We start from the raw sequence: 18,029 nt of genomic DNA, 5'->3' as shown, positions 1-18,029 counted from the left end.
ATTAAAAATACTGTATTTTGAATTTTTACATGAAAATGACTTTTGACCTTTAATGTCAGGTTTGACCTTGACTTATTTTTCATTATTATTTCATCAGTAATATTGTCAGTTGTATATACTTTAAAATGAATACTGATCAGTTTTACTAGTAGTCACAAAAATAACCTACACAATAAAGAAAAATCATTGCAAAATTGTTGTTATTTTGCGAATTCTTACACAAATTTGACCTTTGACCTTTGATAATAGGTTTGCCTTTGACTTATAAGAATAAGACCTACATTGCTGACCTTGCTTGACGTGTATACATTAAAGTAAATTGCTAACAGTGAATTATAACAACAAGCTATTTTTGATCAAAGTAATGAGTAAGTATGGTAAATTTTGTGAATTTTTATAGAAACAATGACCCTTGACCTCCAATACCAGGTTTGACCTTGACTTATTTTCTCTTCCATGACTTCGTCTGACATAGATACATTAAAATGAACAACAATCAGTTACTAAAATGACAAAACAAAAACTCTTAAACAATAAAAGTTATTGCAAACAGGTGATATTATTGCAACATTTTACTCACTTTTTTAACTTTGACCTTTGATATTATGGTTGACCTTGAATGTTTTTAAATTATATGTGCATACTTGACATCGCCTAACATTTATACATTAAAATGAACTGATATCGATGACAAATATCAACGAAATATTATCAACAAGAAGAATAGTTAAGGAGCTATTTTTTCATTCTTTAACATGAAAATGACCTTTGACCCTTAATATCACATTTGAACTTGTCTGATTTCAGACGGTATCTTTATTACTGATATTGTGGGACATATATACATTAAAATAAATCACGAGCAATTACTAATAATGATTAGAAATAGCATTTATATGTCAAACAGGAAGTTATTCATGCAATTTTTCAAACAAATTTTACCTTTGACCTTTGATATAAGCTTTACCCTTGGCAGTTTTGGGGTTACATCTGCACTGCTGCATTTGCCTGGCATACAGACATTAAAACAAATTAACTTCAGTGACTAATAATGTGAATACATATAAAACAGATTAAAAAAAGTAAAGGTAACATTTTTCACATTTTTGCATGAAAATGAACTTTGACCTTCAATTATCAGGATTGACTTTGACGTTTTGCAATAAGATTTGCATTTCTGACTTCGGCTGTTATATACACATTACATAAGTAAAACTGAGTGACTTATGATAACAAACTAATTGTTACGAATAAAAATATATTCCAAATATGCCAATTTTTGTGATTTGTACATAAATTTGACCTTTGACCTTAAATATCAAGTTTGCCCTTCATTCCTTTTTGATGAATTTCATTTTGCTGACATTGGTTGACATATATACATTTGCTGACAATCAGATAGTTACTGCAATTAATCAGTGAAAAAACTATTAGTCGTTAACTTTACCCTACCCCCAAAAATGTATAAACTTCTTTTGGCCTCAATTGTTGCAATAAAAGTCCGTGAGCTCTCGGACCAGTAAGTGCTGAACTTAAATTATCTACAGAACGATCAGTTCAATATGTTTTAATGAAAAGACAGAAATGAGTTCTATACATAGACGCTGATGCGAAAGTAAAGAAATGTCAAAGCTACATAATAATGGTGTAGATGGTTTTTTCAGAATGTGACGATGGCTATTATGGACCGAACTGTGAAATGGACTGCCAGTGTAACACTAGTCACAGTAATAGGTCTTGTAGTACCAGTGGTCAGTGCGTGTGTCCGGCTGGTTGGACAAATAGTACATGTGAACAAGGTTTGTTCTAATCATTCAGGTCAATTCTGGTATATCTGTGAATATTTGTACGTGATATATATTCATTTTTAGTGTTCAACTTGATATTTACCCATTCACAAAAATTCAGTTTTGTTTTAGGTACTAATATAACATCATAGTACACTTGTGTTAGAAACTTTACAGATAATTGTCACCGATGAAATAAAAACCAAAAATTTCAAATAAGAAATTTTTGATTCCCAATATAAACAGGGTACTAAAATACACGATATGCATCGACTAATTCACGAGGACTTGCAAAATAAGTGTGAGCATGCTATCATAAACACGAAAGAAGCTATCTCATCCTGTAGTTTCTTCTGAGATGTATTCCTAAATACAAGTTAGTAATAGTTGTTTGTTAATTTAATAAAAAAAACTTTCAGTTTTTAGTGATAGTATACAATTAGCTTTAAATGTATAAGTTTTTATTATTTTAAGCATAATGCATAGAATTGTTAATACACAATAAATTTGTTAATTACATGTTTGCGTTAAATTTAGGTCTGGTATACCTTTAAAGTCCTTTAATAAACATGTTATTTTGAACTATCGAACAATTAACGACAGTGTGCTAAGAGATAACAACTGTGAAAAATATCATTTCTGTATATATAAAAAATGTTGATATTTTACAGAATGCCCGCCTGGATTGTTTGGTCCAAACTGTGAAGAAAATTGTTCCGAGAAGTGCACGGGAACCACACACTGTGATCGTTTTAATGGCACGTGCATCTGTGTCCATAGCAAAGGCGTTAACTGTACCGAAGGTATGTAAATAAAACTGTAGATTTCGTGCATGGTAAAAAGGTAAATGCAGATGGTGGGTAGTCTGTCTACTTTTATGTATAGTGCTGAGGGTATTTAGCTCTATTGTGTCCAGTTAAAAAAAAGTTTGCAGTTTTTGTCGTGTAAATATGTCACATGACGTATTTCAAATGAAGTTGCATAGTCAGCACGAGTTTTCCCCGTGGTGTCCCGGCGGTCTTACAATATACAAGCAATACATTTCATCCACAGCCACTCCTTATTTTGTTACGGTCTCTTACGCATAGCCTAAACGTTTAAAATCAATCTCTGGCAACTGCGAAAAAGCCAGATACACATGGTTAAAGAATACACACCCTTTCTCAACCTTTCGATATATTTTCAGCCAAGGAAAGATTTAGATTTTTTTAAATTTCTCCGATTTTGTTTTGTTTAGAATGTGACAAAGGGTATTACGGGAACGACTGCATGTCGATATGTCAGTGTGGTAACTATAGCAACAGTAATGGTTCATGCGATAGCTCTGGTAATTGTCTGTGCAAATACGGCTGGGAAGGACCAACGTGCGAAAACGGTTTGTTAAAGAAATTTTACTGTTTCTACCATAGATCAAAGAATAGTCTATGATTAATTTATCAAGTAGTTCTTTTATTCAAATTTTCGGAGGAGAAACTGTGGTTTAATCACCGATTTTCAACTACTTATATTCATGAATGAAACCAATTAAAGATCTCTGATGAAACTAATTCGAACAGAAGTGTTGTTCTGTTGTTCTAAATAGACTTTTTATTATTTTCGTTACAAATATTATGTTGAATAATAAATTATAACAGTTTAATTAAACTCTAACAAAAACGAAAACTGTCAGTTCTTATACAACGGGCTATAAGCAAGGATTTTGAAGTAACCGTTCATATAAATGTGTTTCTTTTGATAAAAAGCTCGTGTAAAAATATACATAGAAGCTCTGCTATTTTCACATTTCATTACGTTTTTTATAAAAATTAATCTGTGTGGTTATAAATTTAAGAAAACAAGGAAACAGCGACGGTAAAACAGATAAAGGAACCAAAAAGCTTCATAGAACAGAATTTATTGTATATAGTTATAGCAGTGATATCTGTGTTGCTGCTGGTTGTCGCCCTTGTTATAGCATTTTGCTGCCGGAGAATTACTTCGCAAAAAAGGTAAACTTAAAACTGACAAACTTCTCAGTAAAATGTTAATATTACCGTAAAACATGTGAATCTGACACAATATTCTTGTCTTGAATAATGAGCTATTAGAGATTGAAACAACAGCATTTCTTGTAATACATAAGCTTTCTGAACTGTCATTCTAACATAAGGTTTAAGGGACGGCAGGTTTTTTTCTCTTATATACTAGTATAGGAATTTTGATACACGTTACAGCTGATTTAAGTTAAAAGAATATGCACATCGTTCTTTAACTAATACAAATCTGTATTTGGAATTTCCAATTTCTGTTGGCCTTACGTAACGCAGGCTTATCTATTTAAAAAAAAACAACGAGGTAATTTGATAAATTGTGCAATTTCTTTTGGTGGCAATTTTTACATATTCATAAATATAGCTAAATAAAAATGTATATAAACGATATAAAGGAAAATATAGGTTGGGGTCTATATATATATATAGGGAAATTCAATATACAAGACAGAGGAAGTTGAGGAAGTTTGTTGTTTCAATTATTTAACACAGAAAAACAATAAAATACGTTTTCAAATAAAAGTATAATGTCCGTTCATTTTTATTTTAGAGACAAAAAGAACAGAGAATTACTCAACGCCAGTGTTCAAGAAAACCCCAGCTACAGCTCGTGTATGTAATTCCCATACCATGCTTCATAACTTTTCTAGTTCTTGTGTTATGACAAAACTATTTTATTGCCTATCTGTGTCATGCCATCAATAACAAAAAAAAAGTAAAAAGAAAACGCTGCGGAAAGTAGGTATTTTAATGGCGTGGTGCCCGTGATTGTAATACATTTATGCAATTCTTTGATTCTGCTATTCAACAGCTAGAACTGTGATTCAATTTTCAGTTTAAACAAATCATCATCTTCACATAAACATTTGAAAACTAAAATTTAAAAAATGATAAAAATTGATAACTGTGTTAAATGGAGTGTGTATATTTTTACTCGAAAAATGAAAATTGAGTACAATAAAACTGCAATTTTGTCAGGTGTGACGTTCATCGTTAAAAAAAATCTTGTATTTTAAATTGATACTTATTTCTTAATTCTCCATTGCGAAACAAGTTCTTACAACTTAGATTAATCACTCTCGAGACTCATTCCAGATGGAATCAACCTCGAGTTTAGATGTTTAGTTGTGTTGTAAAATGAAAAACGCAATAAGTAGTTAAAAACAAACTCAAACTCATCACAAATTGCTGTACCTCATAGAAAAATGATAGATTTTTTTTTATTTTACATGTCAAGTTATGCTATTATTCTGAGACCCTGGATGCCCAGGACAACCTAAGTTATAATTATTTTTGCTATGGTCCAGTATACCTGAGTACACCTCACTCAAATGATTATATATTTACTTTGAATCTACCGATTTTTATCATTCATGTGGTATTTTTTTCCTAATAAGTTGCTGTATAATGTGCTGAAAACCACATTACGGAACTACACACGGAGTATCATTATTTATTATTATGTCCAATCTGACTAAAGTATTTGATCTTCTAAACGAAGATCTGAGAATGACACATTCACATTCGTCTTCTGTATATTTTGGATTTCCGATATTGCTATTTTTATTTTCGCAAATCTATTTTTATTTGAACCAATCAGACAATTTTTTTCAGCAAAGGCTGAACCATCAAAATAGCGTCGAATGTCGAAGGGTGCGAAAAATGTGCAGTCAGTCCGGGGCTCGAACATGGGACGTCTCACTTACAGGGCGAGTGCCCTACCGACTGAGTTAACCGGCTGTCTGACACCTTACGTGACCACGTCCGAACCATGACAAATGTTTTCTCTCAAAACACGGGCGTAGTCGCGATGTGGTCGCCATAAGAATTGTAAATATGAAAAACCCAGGCTAAATATAGATTTTTTTAAAACTTCTACGATGTCAATGGATGTTGTAAGTAGGCTTTGACTGGCTACCGTAAGGGTCGTCAGAACGAGGCTATCAATAGCACGTCTTCAGATCCTATGTGCGTAGCGTTAATTGGAGCTGTATTTCAGTCAGATTGCTCGTATGTCTGTTATCACAGAGATTGGTGTGTGATATATGTACAGTAGTATCACGGTGTTAAAATTACCGATTTAACATTTTTGAATCTAACCCGTCATTAATAATGTTTCCCCCCTTTTTTCCATAATAAAAAGCAGAAGTTTTACAAATACTTGAATGAATAGCAGAAATGAATATAATAAAACCTTGAATTTCAGGTAACAAGGAAACTATACCCCTTGAAAAATCTGAGCAAAAAGTCAATATGTACGAAGACGCCGTACTCGAAAACGAAACTAGCAGTGGACAGACCAGTAACAACGTTTTACAGGTAAATAAAGCGCCGGAAAACATGAATAGCAATCATATGGTAGAAAATAGTGCCCATGCATGCGCAGAAATAAACATGACGCCTGACAATATAGAAGATGAGTACAGTGTTCCAGACAAAGGCACTGATAAAAAGGAACATACAAACGATGGTGAACATTTAAAAGGAGGAAAACCACATCAAACGGAAGAGTTGTATGACTCTACTCAAGATAACGTCATAACAACGGAAACCGCTCCAAATGAATATAACACTTTTCAAGATGTTATTAAACTTCAGCAAGAAGCAACGAGGAAGGAATCTGATTCCGAGGAGGACTATGACGTCATAACTCGTACTGAATCACACAAAACGAAACCAGAAGATCTTGAACACTATTCTAGTTTTGAACAAGTGAGAAAACTAACCCGACAGGACAGTCTGGATGAAGAGGAGACGTATAATGCTTTGAATGAACATCTTTCAGAACACAGATCAGCACTGGTTAATGACAGTCAATATCACCATATTAGCTTAAAGGATAAAACGATTGATGGCAAAACCTTCACAGTTGTCGCGCCCCATGATAGGTGTAGTACTCAGAGGCAAATAAGTTCTGGTAAAAAATTATCCAAACAGAGAAGCTTACAAGACTCTGATGCGATACATGAAGAACATGAAGAGGAAGAGATGGCAGCAGAGATTAACTTGACTGAGAATAAAACTAAGTCTAAAGCAGGTGAAATGCTAGAAGAAGACATAACGGAAGTGATTTACGACGAATGTGATTTAGATGACATGGCTGAAGAACACAACAGTGAGAGGAGTAAATTGATTCCCGAGTCTGTTGTTGAATCGGAAAGTAATACTACAAGTATAACTGAAATAGTGTATGAAGAATGTGACGAGCCTGGCGATGAACAGTCAAGACCACCAAGTGCAGTAGTGTACGAGGACGTTGACGAAGAGGAAGATAGTAAACATGAAAGTGAAGATGAAGAAGCGGAAGAGAATCAGGACCCTGTACAGAACAAACCAAGGCCACATGTTAAGAGGGCAGTAGACAGACGTAGGGAAGACTACGAGGACTTTGCACTATAATTTAATTGGCAGCAGGCTTTGCTGAGTATTATGATCATCAAGCTACAAGAACTTCGCTCTAATTTTTGAAATTACAAAATATCAATTTGATAACCATATTGCAAGTACTTCGCTCTGTAATCAAATCAAAAACTGGCAGTTCTATATCCAAATTGCGAGGACTTTGCTAGATGTATTTTAATTTCAAAATAACAATTTCATAACCGTATTGCAAGAACTTCACATCTGTAATTTAATTTCAGAATAGCAATTTGAAAACCATATTGCGAGGATTTTGCTAGATGTATTTTTAACCATAAAATGGCAAATCGATAACCAATATGCAAGGACTTCGCTCTGTAGTTTGATTACAAATGGTTATTTGATCAACAAATTGCCTGGCATTTTCTTTGTAAACAAATTACCATAAGTGGCCAGGGACTTCGCCCTAAAATTAAATTTTCTAAATGATGTGGACTTCACTCTGTAAATTTTGTATCAAATGGCTAATTAGGAATAAGCCAAACAGTTATTATTTTTGTCCTTTTTTATTTTTGTCTATTAACATTTTCAAGTAAACCCTGAAATATTAATTGACATCAAAACACGAAAAGGTGATCGAATGTATCATCATGTAACATATGCGGATTTCTCTCTATCTTCTAATCACCAAACAATGGGATTTATCCCAAAAGCTGTTATTTTTGCCTTGCCTTGTTTTTATATGTTATTTGAAATGAAAATACAAATGTATTCTTGAATGATTCATGGTGTAAACTATAGGGATTTCGCTTTGTAATTCAGTCACCTAATGTTGAAGGAGGACACTGGCGTAGGGCGATTTCAAAATTGAAGTGGATGGGATTAGGAGGATGGGCGACCAGTCAAACCTTACCCTATTTTCCTACAAAATATTTGGACAGCCAAAAACAAAAACGCCCTTGACAATTAGAAATCGTATACAACTCTTACCAGTACGTCTGAATGCCCTCTGAAATAGGTTTTCCTCCCTTATTGCTGAGATTTCTGTGCAAAATCATTTTTGTTGCCAAATGTGTGTGTGTGGGGGTGGGGGGAGTGGGGACAGGGGGCTTCCGTTCGTGTACGTGCTCCTAGGCTGCTGTAAGGAATTCACCAGGCCTGAAATTGTTGTTCTGGTCGTGTTTATGTTTCATATGTGTTTTGTATTGTATATTTTCGTGTTATTTCTTAAAAAGTATTGACTGAAATAAAATCAAAATAACTTATTAAACGATTTACTCTGTATATTTAAAGTGTACATATACATTAATGTCTGTTATTCGAAATATATATTAAAACATGATTATTTTTATCACTGTCATACTTTTGTACAATTCGCAACTGTATAATGTCTCTACAAATTAAATCTAAGTATTCTCTCCGCGCAGCAGCCAGTAAGTCAATGCCACAGGAGATATACTATGCAGAAGTTACATTTTGTTAAAACTCTTTTATAAAAAATCTAACGCTATATTGTTACCTCAAGCGAAACGGCTTAATGTCATTTACAAATGCACAAAATACAGTTACCATATGTACAGATTCTTTCCATTCGTTTCAAAACATAAGCGTGCATCATGCAACTTAAATTTAATAAAAATGGCAGTAGAACGATTCTTTCTGACAATGTTCTTCATGAAGTATTCAAACATTTGATAGATACACAGTTAGATACTACCAGCATGTTTTTGATGCAAATACATGATATGAGAACGATACCAATATAGTCATTTCATTCCATGGACAGCATAGTATATAGAATACACGTGCAATTAAATAAGTTGATTAGAAGTCCATTCCTTATGCACATACTTGTTCTTTAAGACAATGAACACATAATTTGATTAAATATTACTAGTATATCATTCGATCCAAACTCCTCAGTATTTGAACATCACAATATGCCACACAGAAAGATGGATGGGTAGGATGTTCTTTCAGGCTTTGACAGACATTTATATCCTATTCAAGGTTGGTACATGGTGTAAGCGTCTATATATCGTCGGATGTAGAATGCGCTCGATCTTCTGTGCGTCTCCGTCGTGGTCGGTACACGATCACAGCTAAAGTCAAGTACACCAGCAAGAGAGCGCAGGAGATACCGATTGTTAAACCTGAAAATGATAATTATACTGCTTTTATTTTTATATTGCCAGCAGTTTTCCCGTGAGTGTGCCTTCGCAAGACAAGAAACTCCGTGTAAAAGAAAAACTGTCCGGTCAGAGGTCGGAGGGAAGCAGACTTTTTGTGGGGTTTAATGTCACACCGACACAGTTACAGTCCAAGCTTTAGGTAGTGGAGGATGACCCCAGGTGCCCCCTCCGTGCATTATTTCGTCCAGTGCAGGCATCTTCTTAGAATCACTGACCTTCGATAAGCCGGATGGATGGCTTCCTAAAGTAAATACTTCAACGCCCCAAGCGAGGTCCCTAAACCACAATGGTGAGAGACAAGAGATTCGAGGTCAGCGACCTAAATCGCTCGACCACGGATACCCCTACATATACATTGAAACATCTACAACCACCCTCCACCCTTTCGATATGTTTTGCAATGCCTTTCATCCTACAAATAGAGCATTCTTAAAATCCTTTATATGTTGTTAAACGTTCAGAGTAGTATAGGGGCCACTTTGGGGGCAAACAAACGGGCGCCATCTTGGATGACCTAGTTACTATAATTAGTAACTCATTTGCATATAAGAATTCATAATAAGTGCGCGTGTGCGGCGGCCATTTTGAATTCTAATGACGTATTTATGAAAATGCTTAGGAATGTCCTGTATACTTATCTAGGGCGTGTTCGCGCACATCGAGGGTCAGCCCTACAGGTCACAATAGCCTAAATAGTTTTCCCTACATATTCTATATAAAACTGACTTTTTTTCAAAGAGCTAGCAAACATAGCTAGACCCATTTCAGAGAACAAATCCTTTCCTCATTTTAAAAAGTTATGATAAAACTGATATAAAATGAAGAGAAAAGTAGGGGTCATGTATCTTCTAAGAGAGATTTCTCTGGTCACATTACTGTAAACTGACATCAAAATCACACTTCTGTGACCCGGAAGTACTACTCATACTAAAATTGAGCTTGACTTCACCGAATACAACCTGCTCTCCCATGTTTCCTACCAAAATGTCAACAATACATCCACAGTGAAATTTAAACAAAAACTAGCCTCAATTTAGACCTCTGTTAAGCGAAAAATTAGTATTCAAATACTTGACAGCCATTACGCGACTAGACCAGATGGCTCACACGCTGGTTCCTTTTAGTTTAGTTAGGCCCGGAGATAACACGAAAACAAAGCTATACGCATGCGTTATAAAGAACCTCTAGTATAAAAATCATTCGAAAGAAAATGTATTATATAATTACGTACTGCTGACCAGTCATTAAAGCTATACGAGAATACCTATTTATAAATTGAAGTTATAAGACAAACTATTACCTACTCAACGGATGTAAACCCGTCGATATCCCACGCTAAAATGAACCAACGCTTTTAGAATACAGATTAATACCGTCGTTTCTAAACATAAAATAGCCAATCAGAAGGCAGGAAAACGAACCAATAAAACATCTCCAATAAAGTCGTTTTGACCAATGAAAACGTCGAAATTTTAACCAATCGACACTCAATATTATTAACGAATGACATCGCGAATTCAGAAAGCGAATCGTATATAAGAGAGTGCACAGCCGTCATCCATTGGAATTCATACGGGTGACATGGAAAACTTTACCGTTAACACTTTCACCGGCGCAGACGAATTTTGCGGGGATACAGGATTTCAGTCAGGCGTTCTCTTCCGCATCTTACCGTCAAATGACAGTAAGGTCTCCTCCTCATCCACTTCTCCTCCTCCTCCTCCTTCTCCTCCACTCCTCCTCCTCCTCCTCCACTCCTCCTCCTCCGCTTCCTCCTCCCCCTCCTCCACTCCTCCTTCTCTCCTCCTCCTCCTCCTCTCCTCCTCCTCCACTCCTCATCCACTCCTCCTCCTTCTCCTCCTCTTCCTCCTCCTCCTCCTCCTCCACTCCTCCTTCTCCTTTTCCACTCCTCCTCCTCCTCCACTCCTCCTCCTCCTCCACTCCTCCTCCTCCTCCTCCTCCTCCTCCTCCTCCCACTCCTCCTCCTCCTCCTCCTCTTCCCCCTCCTCCTCCTCCTCCTCCACTCCTCCTCCTCCTTCACTCCTCCTCCTCCTCCTCCTCCTTCACTCCTCCTCCTCCCTCCTCCTTCACTCCTCCTACTCCTTCACTCCTCCTCCTCCTCCTCCTCCTCCACACCTCCTCCTCCTCCTCATCCTCCACTCCTCCTCATCCTCCACTCCTCCTCCTCCACTTCCTCCTCCTCCTCCTCCTCCTCCATTCCTCCTCCTCCACTCCTCCTCCTCCTCCTCCTCCTCTTCCTTCTCCTCTGCCCCAAGAAAGCGTAAGAATGGCAAATGGAATAAAGCAGTGTCTTTCTGATAAAAGATACTTACATCGGTTTCACAAATGCATCAGTGTCCTGTTTGCCATCAGTCTTTCTCTAGGATCGACAACATGCGGAGACATCAACGTTATGTCCACGGAAATGACGAAGCCACTGACAGTTTTTCACCGCCATTACAAGCATGGGACATCTCAAGAGAGACCACGTTTCAACATCCATTTTCTATGGTCGTTTCAGGACCAAGTGGTAGTGGAAAAACTGAATGGACAAGACAACTGTTATCATCAAGTCTTGTAAGACCTCAGCCTCAGCGTATCATATGGTGTTTTGGACAATGGCAACCATTGTATGATGAACTTCAGCGTGAAATTCCCGGGATCGAATTTGTACACGGTATTCCAGACTACCTAAACGAATCCCAATATATAAATGTCAATCGAAGGAACCTGCTGGTCTTTGACGACTTGATGACTGAAGCTAAATGCGATCAAAGAATTGCTGATCTCTTTACCAAGGGCAGTCACCACAGGAACATATCTGTCCTATATCTCACCCAAAATTTGTTCCCTCAAGGTAAAGCTTGCAGAGATATCGCTTTGAATACGCAGTATCTGGTGCTGTTTAATAATCCTATTGACAGACAACAAGTTGCTACATTGGCAAGAAGAATTTACCCTTCGTCTAGTAACATCTTTATGAAACGGTTTGAACGAGCGACATCAAGACCGCACGGTTATTTGGTAATAGACTTAAAATCGAGCACCCCAGAACAACACCGTTTACGCGATAACATTTTCGCGGCGAACAATCCAGAAAAGAGAAAACGAACGAATGATGAATATAAACAAGAAGACTATTTCAATGGAGAAGGATACTTATCTGACAAAAATGATGACAAGGATAAAGATGAGGAGGAGGATTATGATGACCATGATGATGATAGTGATGATGAAACAGAAAATAGAAATAATGACACAAGCTTTGTAAAGAAACGATCTTTGATCGAGGGACCTCCCGGTAAACGTAGAAAAGTTGAGATTATAGAAGAGCGATCACGCCGTGAGATATGGGATAAGCGTTTTCAGGGTCCTCTCAGACAATCTATTAAAGAACAATTCAGAGCTAAAGTTAAAAACTATACGGAACAAGGGCTCTCTTTCGAAGAAGCTTACCGTCGCACCGCTAAGGACAAATTGCCTCAACTAAGAAAGAGACTGAGACAAAATTATGCCCGATTCCTGATCGTCATTAGCTTCTTTATTATCATCCATTGAATATTCTTCTTTGCTTTCATGATCGGGCCACAACTCAACAAAAAGGTCTTTTCTAAGCGCAATGGCTTGTCGAATAGATTCTTTGACAGTCATGTCGTGCTGACTTCTTAGTTTTTTAGCCGACTGTAGAATCTGCTGCTGAGTAGGATCGTTTTGTAGCTCATAAAAATCAATTAGAAATCGGGCATAATTTTGTCTCAGTCTCTTTCTTAGTTGAGGCAATTTGTCCTTAGCGGTGCGACGGTAAGCTTCTTCGAAAGAGAGCCCTTGTTCCGTATAGTTTTTAACTTTAGCTGTGAATTGTTCTTTAATAGATTGTCTGAGAGGACCCTGAAAACGCTTATCCCATATCTCACGGCGTGATCGCTCTTCTATAATCTCAACTTTTCTACGTTTACCGGGAGGTCCCTTGATCAAAGATCGTTTCTTTACAAAGCTTGTGTCATTATTTCTATTTTCTGTTTCATCATCACTATCATCATCATGGTCATCATGATCCTCCTCCTCATCTTTATCCTTGTCATCATTTTTGTCAGATAAGTATCCTTCTCCATTGAAATAGTCTTCTTGTTTATATTCATCATTCGTTCGTTTTCTCTTTTCTGGATTGTTCGCCTCGAAAATGTTATCGCGTAAACGGTGTTGTTCTGGGGTGCTCGATTTTAAGTCTATTACCAAATAACCGTGCGGTCTTGATGTCGCTCGTTCAAACCGTTTCATAAAGATGTTACTAGACGAAGGGTAAATTCTTCTTGCCAATGTAGCAACTTGTTGTCTGTCAATAGGATTATTAAATAGCACCAGATACTGCGTATTCAAAGCGATATCTCTGCAAGCTTTACCTTGAGGGAACAAATTTTGGGTGAGATATAGGACAGATATGTTCCTGTGGTGACTGCCCTTGGTAAAGAGATCAGCAATTCTTTGATCGCATTTAGCTTCAGTCATCAAGTCGTCAAAGACCAGCAGGTTCCTTCGATTGACATTTATATATTGGGAATCGTTTAGGTAGTCTGGAATACCGTGTACAAATTCGATCCCGGGGAATTTCACGCTGAAGTTCATCATACAATGGTTGCCATTGTCCAAAACACCATATGATACGCTGAGGCTGAGGTCTTACAAGACTTGATGATAACAGTTGTCTTGTCCATTCAGTTTTTCCACTACCACTTGGTCCTGAAACGACCATAGAAAATGGATGTTGAAACGTGGTCTCTCTTGAGATGTCCCATGCTTGTAATGGCGGTGAAAAACTGTCAGTGGCTTCGTCATTTCCGTGGACATAACGTTGATGTCTCCGCATGTTGTCGATCCTAGAGAAAGACTGATGGCAAACAGGACACTGATGCATTTGTGAAACCGATGTAAGTATCTTTTATCAGAAAGACACTGCTTTATTCCATTTGCCATTCTTACGCTTTCTTGGGGCAGAGGAGAAGGAAGAGGAGGAGGAGGAGGAGGAGTGGAGGAGGAGGAATGGAGGAGGAGGAGGAGGAGGAGGAAGTGGAGGAGGAGGAGTGGAGGATGAGGAGGAGTGGAGGATGAGGAGGAGGAGGAGTGGAGGAGGAGGAGGTGTGGAGGAGGAGGAGGAGTGAAGGAGGAGGAGGAGTGAAGGAGGAGGGAGGAGGAGGAGGAGGAGGTGTGGAGGAGGAGGAGGAGGGGAGGAGGAGGAGGTGTGGAGGAGGAGGAGGAGTGAAGGAGGAGGAGGAGTGAAGGAGGAGGGAGGAGGAGGAGGAGGAGGTGTGGAGGAGGAGGAGGAGTGAAGGAGGAGGAGGAGTGAAGGAGGAGGAGGAGGAAGAGGAGTGAAGGAGGAGGAGGAGTGGAGGAGGAGGAGGAGGAGGGGGAAGAGGAGGAGGAGGAGGAGGAGGAGTGGAGGAGGAGGAGGAGTAGAGGAGGAGGAGTGGAGGGGAGTGAAGGACGAGGAGGAGTGGAGGATGAGTGGAGGATGAGGAGGAGGAGGAGGAGGAGGAGGAAGAGGAGGAGGAGGAGTGGAGGAGGAGGAGGAGGAGGAGAAGTGGATGAGGAGTGGAGGAGGAGGAGGAGGAGAGAAGGAGGAGTGGAGGAGGGGAAGGAGGAAGCGGAGGAGGAGGAGTGGATGAGGAGGAGGAGGAGTGGAGGAGAAGGAGGAGGAGGAGGAGAAGTGGATGAGGAGGAGACCTTACTGTCATTTGACGGTAAGATGCGGAAGAGAACGCCTGTCTGAAATCCTGTATCCCCGCAAAATTCGTCTGCGCCGGTGAAAGTGTTAACGGTAAAGTTTTCCATGTCACCCGTATGAATTCCAATGGATGACGGCTGTGCACTCTCTTATATACGATTCGCTTTCTGAATTCGCGATGTCATTCGTTAATAATATTGAGCGTCGATTGGTTAAAATTTCGACGTTTTCATTGGTCAAAACGACTTTATTGGAGATGTTTTATTGGTTCGTTTTCCTGCCTTCTGATTGGCTATTTTATGTTTAGAAACGACGGTATTAATCTGTATTCTAAAAGCGTTGGTTCATTTTAGCGTGGGATATCGACGGGTTTACATCCGTTGAGTAGGTAATAGTTTGTCTTATAACTTCAATTTATAAATAGGTATTCTCGTATAGCTTTAATGACTGGTCAGCAGTACGTAATTATTTTATACATTTTCTTTCGAATGATTTTTATACTAGAGGTTCTTTATAACGCATGCGTATAGCTTTGTTTTCGTGTTATCTCCGAGCCTAACTAAACTAAAAGGAACCAGCGTGTGAGCCATCTGGTCTAGTCGCGTAATGGCTGTCAAGTATTTGAATACTAATTTTTCACTTAACAGAGGTCTAAATTGAGGCTAGTTTTTGTTTAAATTTCACTGTGGATGTATTGTTGACATTTTGGTAGGAAACGTGGGAGAGCAGGTTGTATTCGGTGAAGTCAAGCTCAATTTTAGTATGAGTAGTACTTCCGGGTCACAGAAGTGTGATTTTGATGTCAGTTTACAGTAATGTGACCAGAGAAATCTCTCTTAGAAGATACATGACCCCTACTTTTCTCTTCATTTTATATCAGTTTTATCATAACTTTTTAAAATGAGGAAAGGATTTGTTCTCTGAAATGGGTCTAGCTATGTTTGCTAGCTCTTTGAAAAAAAGTCAGTTTTATATAGAATATGTAGGGAAAACTATTTAGGCTATTGTGACCTGTAGGGCTGACCCTCGATGTGCGCGAACACGCCCTAGATAAGTATACAGGACATTCCTAAGCATTTTCATAAATACGTCATTAGAATTCAAAATGGCCGCCGCACACGCGCACTTATTATGAATTCTTATATGCAAATGAGTTACTAATTATAGTAACTAGGTCATCCAAGATGGCGCCCGTTTGTTTGCCCCCAAAGTGGCCCCTATACTACTGTTCAGAACGAAATGTTTTTAATAACGTATTGAAAATTCTACAAAATGGAATGAAGCGATGATATCATTTTATTCATTTTACGAACTCTATCCGTTCTTGAAAAAAATACAAAATTACACATGCATTGTTACGTGCGAGTATACATTATAAGGTTAATATTGAATTATTTCTTCATGTTCAGGAAGGTCTAATACGTCGTATTAGTCGTGCCAGTGTACATGCATGATGAAATATTTAGCACATTTAAGACATGGTGTGATAAAGAAGTAATTTTGCTCATTGACACGATTTTCCTGAATTACAACGAAATTTATTCGTTTCTTAATTTAGAATATTTGTATAATGTTGAAAAATGAATGAAAATATTACATAGCCTTTGGCAATTTCATTGAAAGTTGAATACATCTACATGTTACTCCCGAGCAATCGCTTACAAATATATTATTTTAAATGTATTTTCTCAACATGTGCAAAATTTTAAAAATATACTTTTTGTAATATAAAACATTTTGCAAAAAAGATTGATAGGGACCTTAGCAGTTTCGTTTTGCGTACGTCATGGTATATAACGTAGACTGTAACTTTCGTGCCATTTTCATTTCACGATATGATAGATATCTAACTTACTTTCGCGTTTCATAGTTAATTATTTTATTGGAAATAACGCCACAAGTTTTGAATCAACTCGTCGCTTTGATGACGAAAATAAACCCCCGCGATTATTTTCCCAATTTACAGTACCTCAAAGCATCGTTTACTGGATTCCGAAATGAAACTGGGATACAGTTCACAGGTAGGTGAACTAATTCAAAATGGAAACTTTTGTAGTACTAACTGAAATAAAGTATATACGAAGTTATTAATTTCAACTAGGATTTTTAATATGTAATATATTTTTTATACTTCGATCTTTGCTGATTTGTTACCAAAGGTAATTTCAATTTTAGATATCTTCTTAGGGAATTGAATATTATGATATTAAAATGATATGCAAATACTGAAAATATAAAATAACAGATCATAAAATAAGTCATCACGATAAGCCAAATAAGGCTTGTTTGAGCACATCATGCACCGAGTTAGCCTTACTCATTTGGCTTATCGGGATGACTTATTTTACGATCTGTTATTTTATAGTTGTCATCCCTCTGACGGAGACAGCGACAGTCAAAAGTTATCCACAGGTGGCAGTAACGTACCTAGGATACAGTATGGATCCATGAGCCATATGCACTTAAGTTTACTACAATTATAATGTTTTCATAGGAAAAAAATGACAAAAAGCCATTTTGAAAAAAATTTTGCTCCTGTGACAATGAGCCAGCCCATGCTCATTGTCACAGGAGCAAAATTTTTTTCAAAATGGCTTTTTGTCATTTTTTTCCCTATGAAAACATTATAATTGTAGTAAATTTAAGTGCATATGGCTCACGGATCCATACTGTATCCTAGGTACGTTACTGCCACCTGTGAAGTTATCACGCTGTCCGGAAAATCACCGAGTAGATTCTATCACTGTTATTTACAGTCGATATATAAGATTGAAATCAAATCCACCAAAAAGTCCTTTAAGAGAACATGTACAATAACAATATTTTACCAAGATCCTGTTGTTTCACTACTGTTGTTGGGCTATCTTCTGTCATCTTTTTTTTCTGCGAAGTGGGCGTGTTTGTTTTGGTTTTTATTTAAGCCAATCAATATTCAGCATAA

At 37.4% G+C, this 18,029-nt stretch overlaps 1 protein-coding gene and 1 long non-coding RNA gene across 3 annotated transcripts in view; one reads left to right on the top strand and one right to left on the bottom strand.

Annotated features, from left to right (window-relative positions):
* The window catches only part of LOC123537237 (multiple epidermal growth factor-like domains protein 10), a 41,215-nt gene extending 32,696 nt beyond the window's left edge, over window positions 1-8,519 (top strand). For both annotated transcript variants that reach the window (XM_045320888.2, XM_053527675.1), the window contains 6 exons: window positions 1,665-1,799; window positions 2,459-2,590; window positions 3,025-3,162; window positions 3,619-3,775; window positions 4,368-4,429; window positions 6,024-8,519. In XM_045320888.2, the coding sequence (XP_045176823.2) occupies window positions 1,665-1,799; window positions 2,459-2,590; window positions 3,025-3,162; window positions 3,619-3,775; window positions 4,368-4,429; window positions 6,024-7,216 (1,817 nt within the window). In that variant the 3' untranslated portion in view covers window positions 7,217-8,519. The remainder of the gene's footprint in view (window positions 1-1,664; window positions 1,800-2,458; window positions 2,591-3,024; window positions 3,163-3,618; window positions 3,776-4,367; window positions 4,430-6,023) is intronic.
* Window positions 7,910-18,019, bottom strand: LOC128549910 (uncharacterized). The gene is made up of 2 exons (XR_008367999.1): window positions 17,917-18,019; window positions 7,910-9,330 (listed from the first exon to the last, which is right to left on the bottom strand). It is a non-coding gene; the product is annotated as an uncharacterized LOC128549910 (long non-coding RNA).
* Window positions 18,020-18,029: the final 10 nt, after the last annotated feature.

Source organism: Mercenaria mercenaria, chromosome 17, assembly GCF_021730395.1.
Source record: "Mercenaria mercenaria strain notata chromosome 17, MADL_Memer_1, whole genome shotgun sequence".
Classification (NCBI taxonomy): domain Eukaryota; kingdom Metazoa; phylum Mollusca; class Bivalvia; order Venerida; family Veneridae; genus Mercenaria; species Mercenaria mercenaria.
This window is presented reverse-complemented; position numbering and strand designations above follow the sequence as displayed.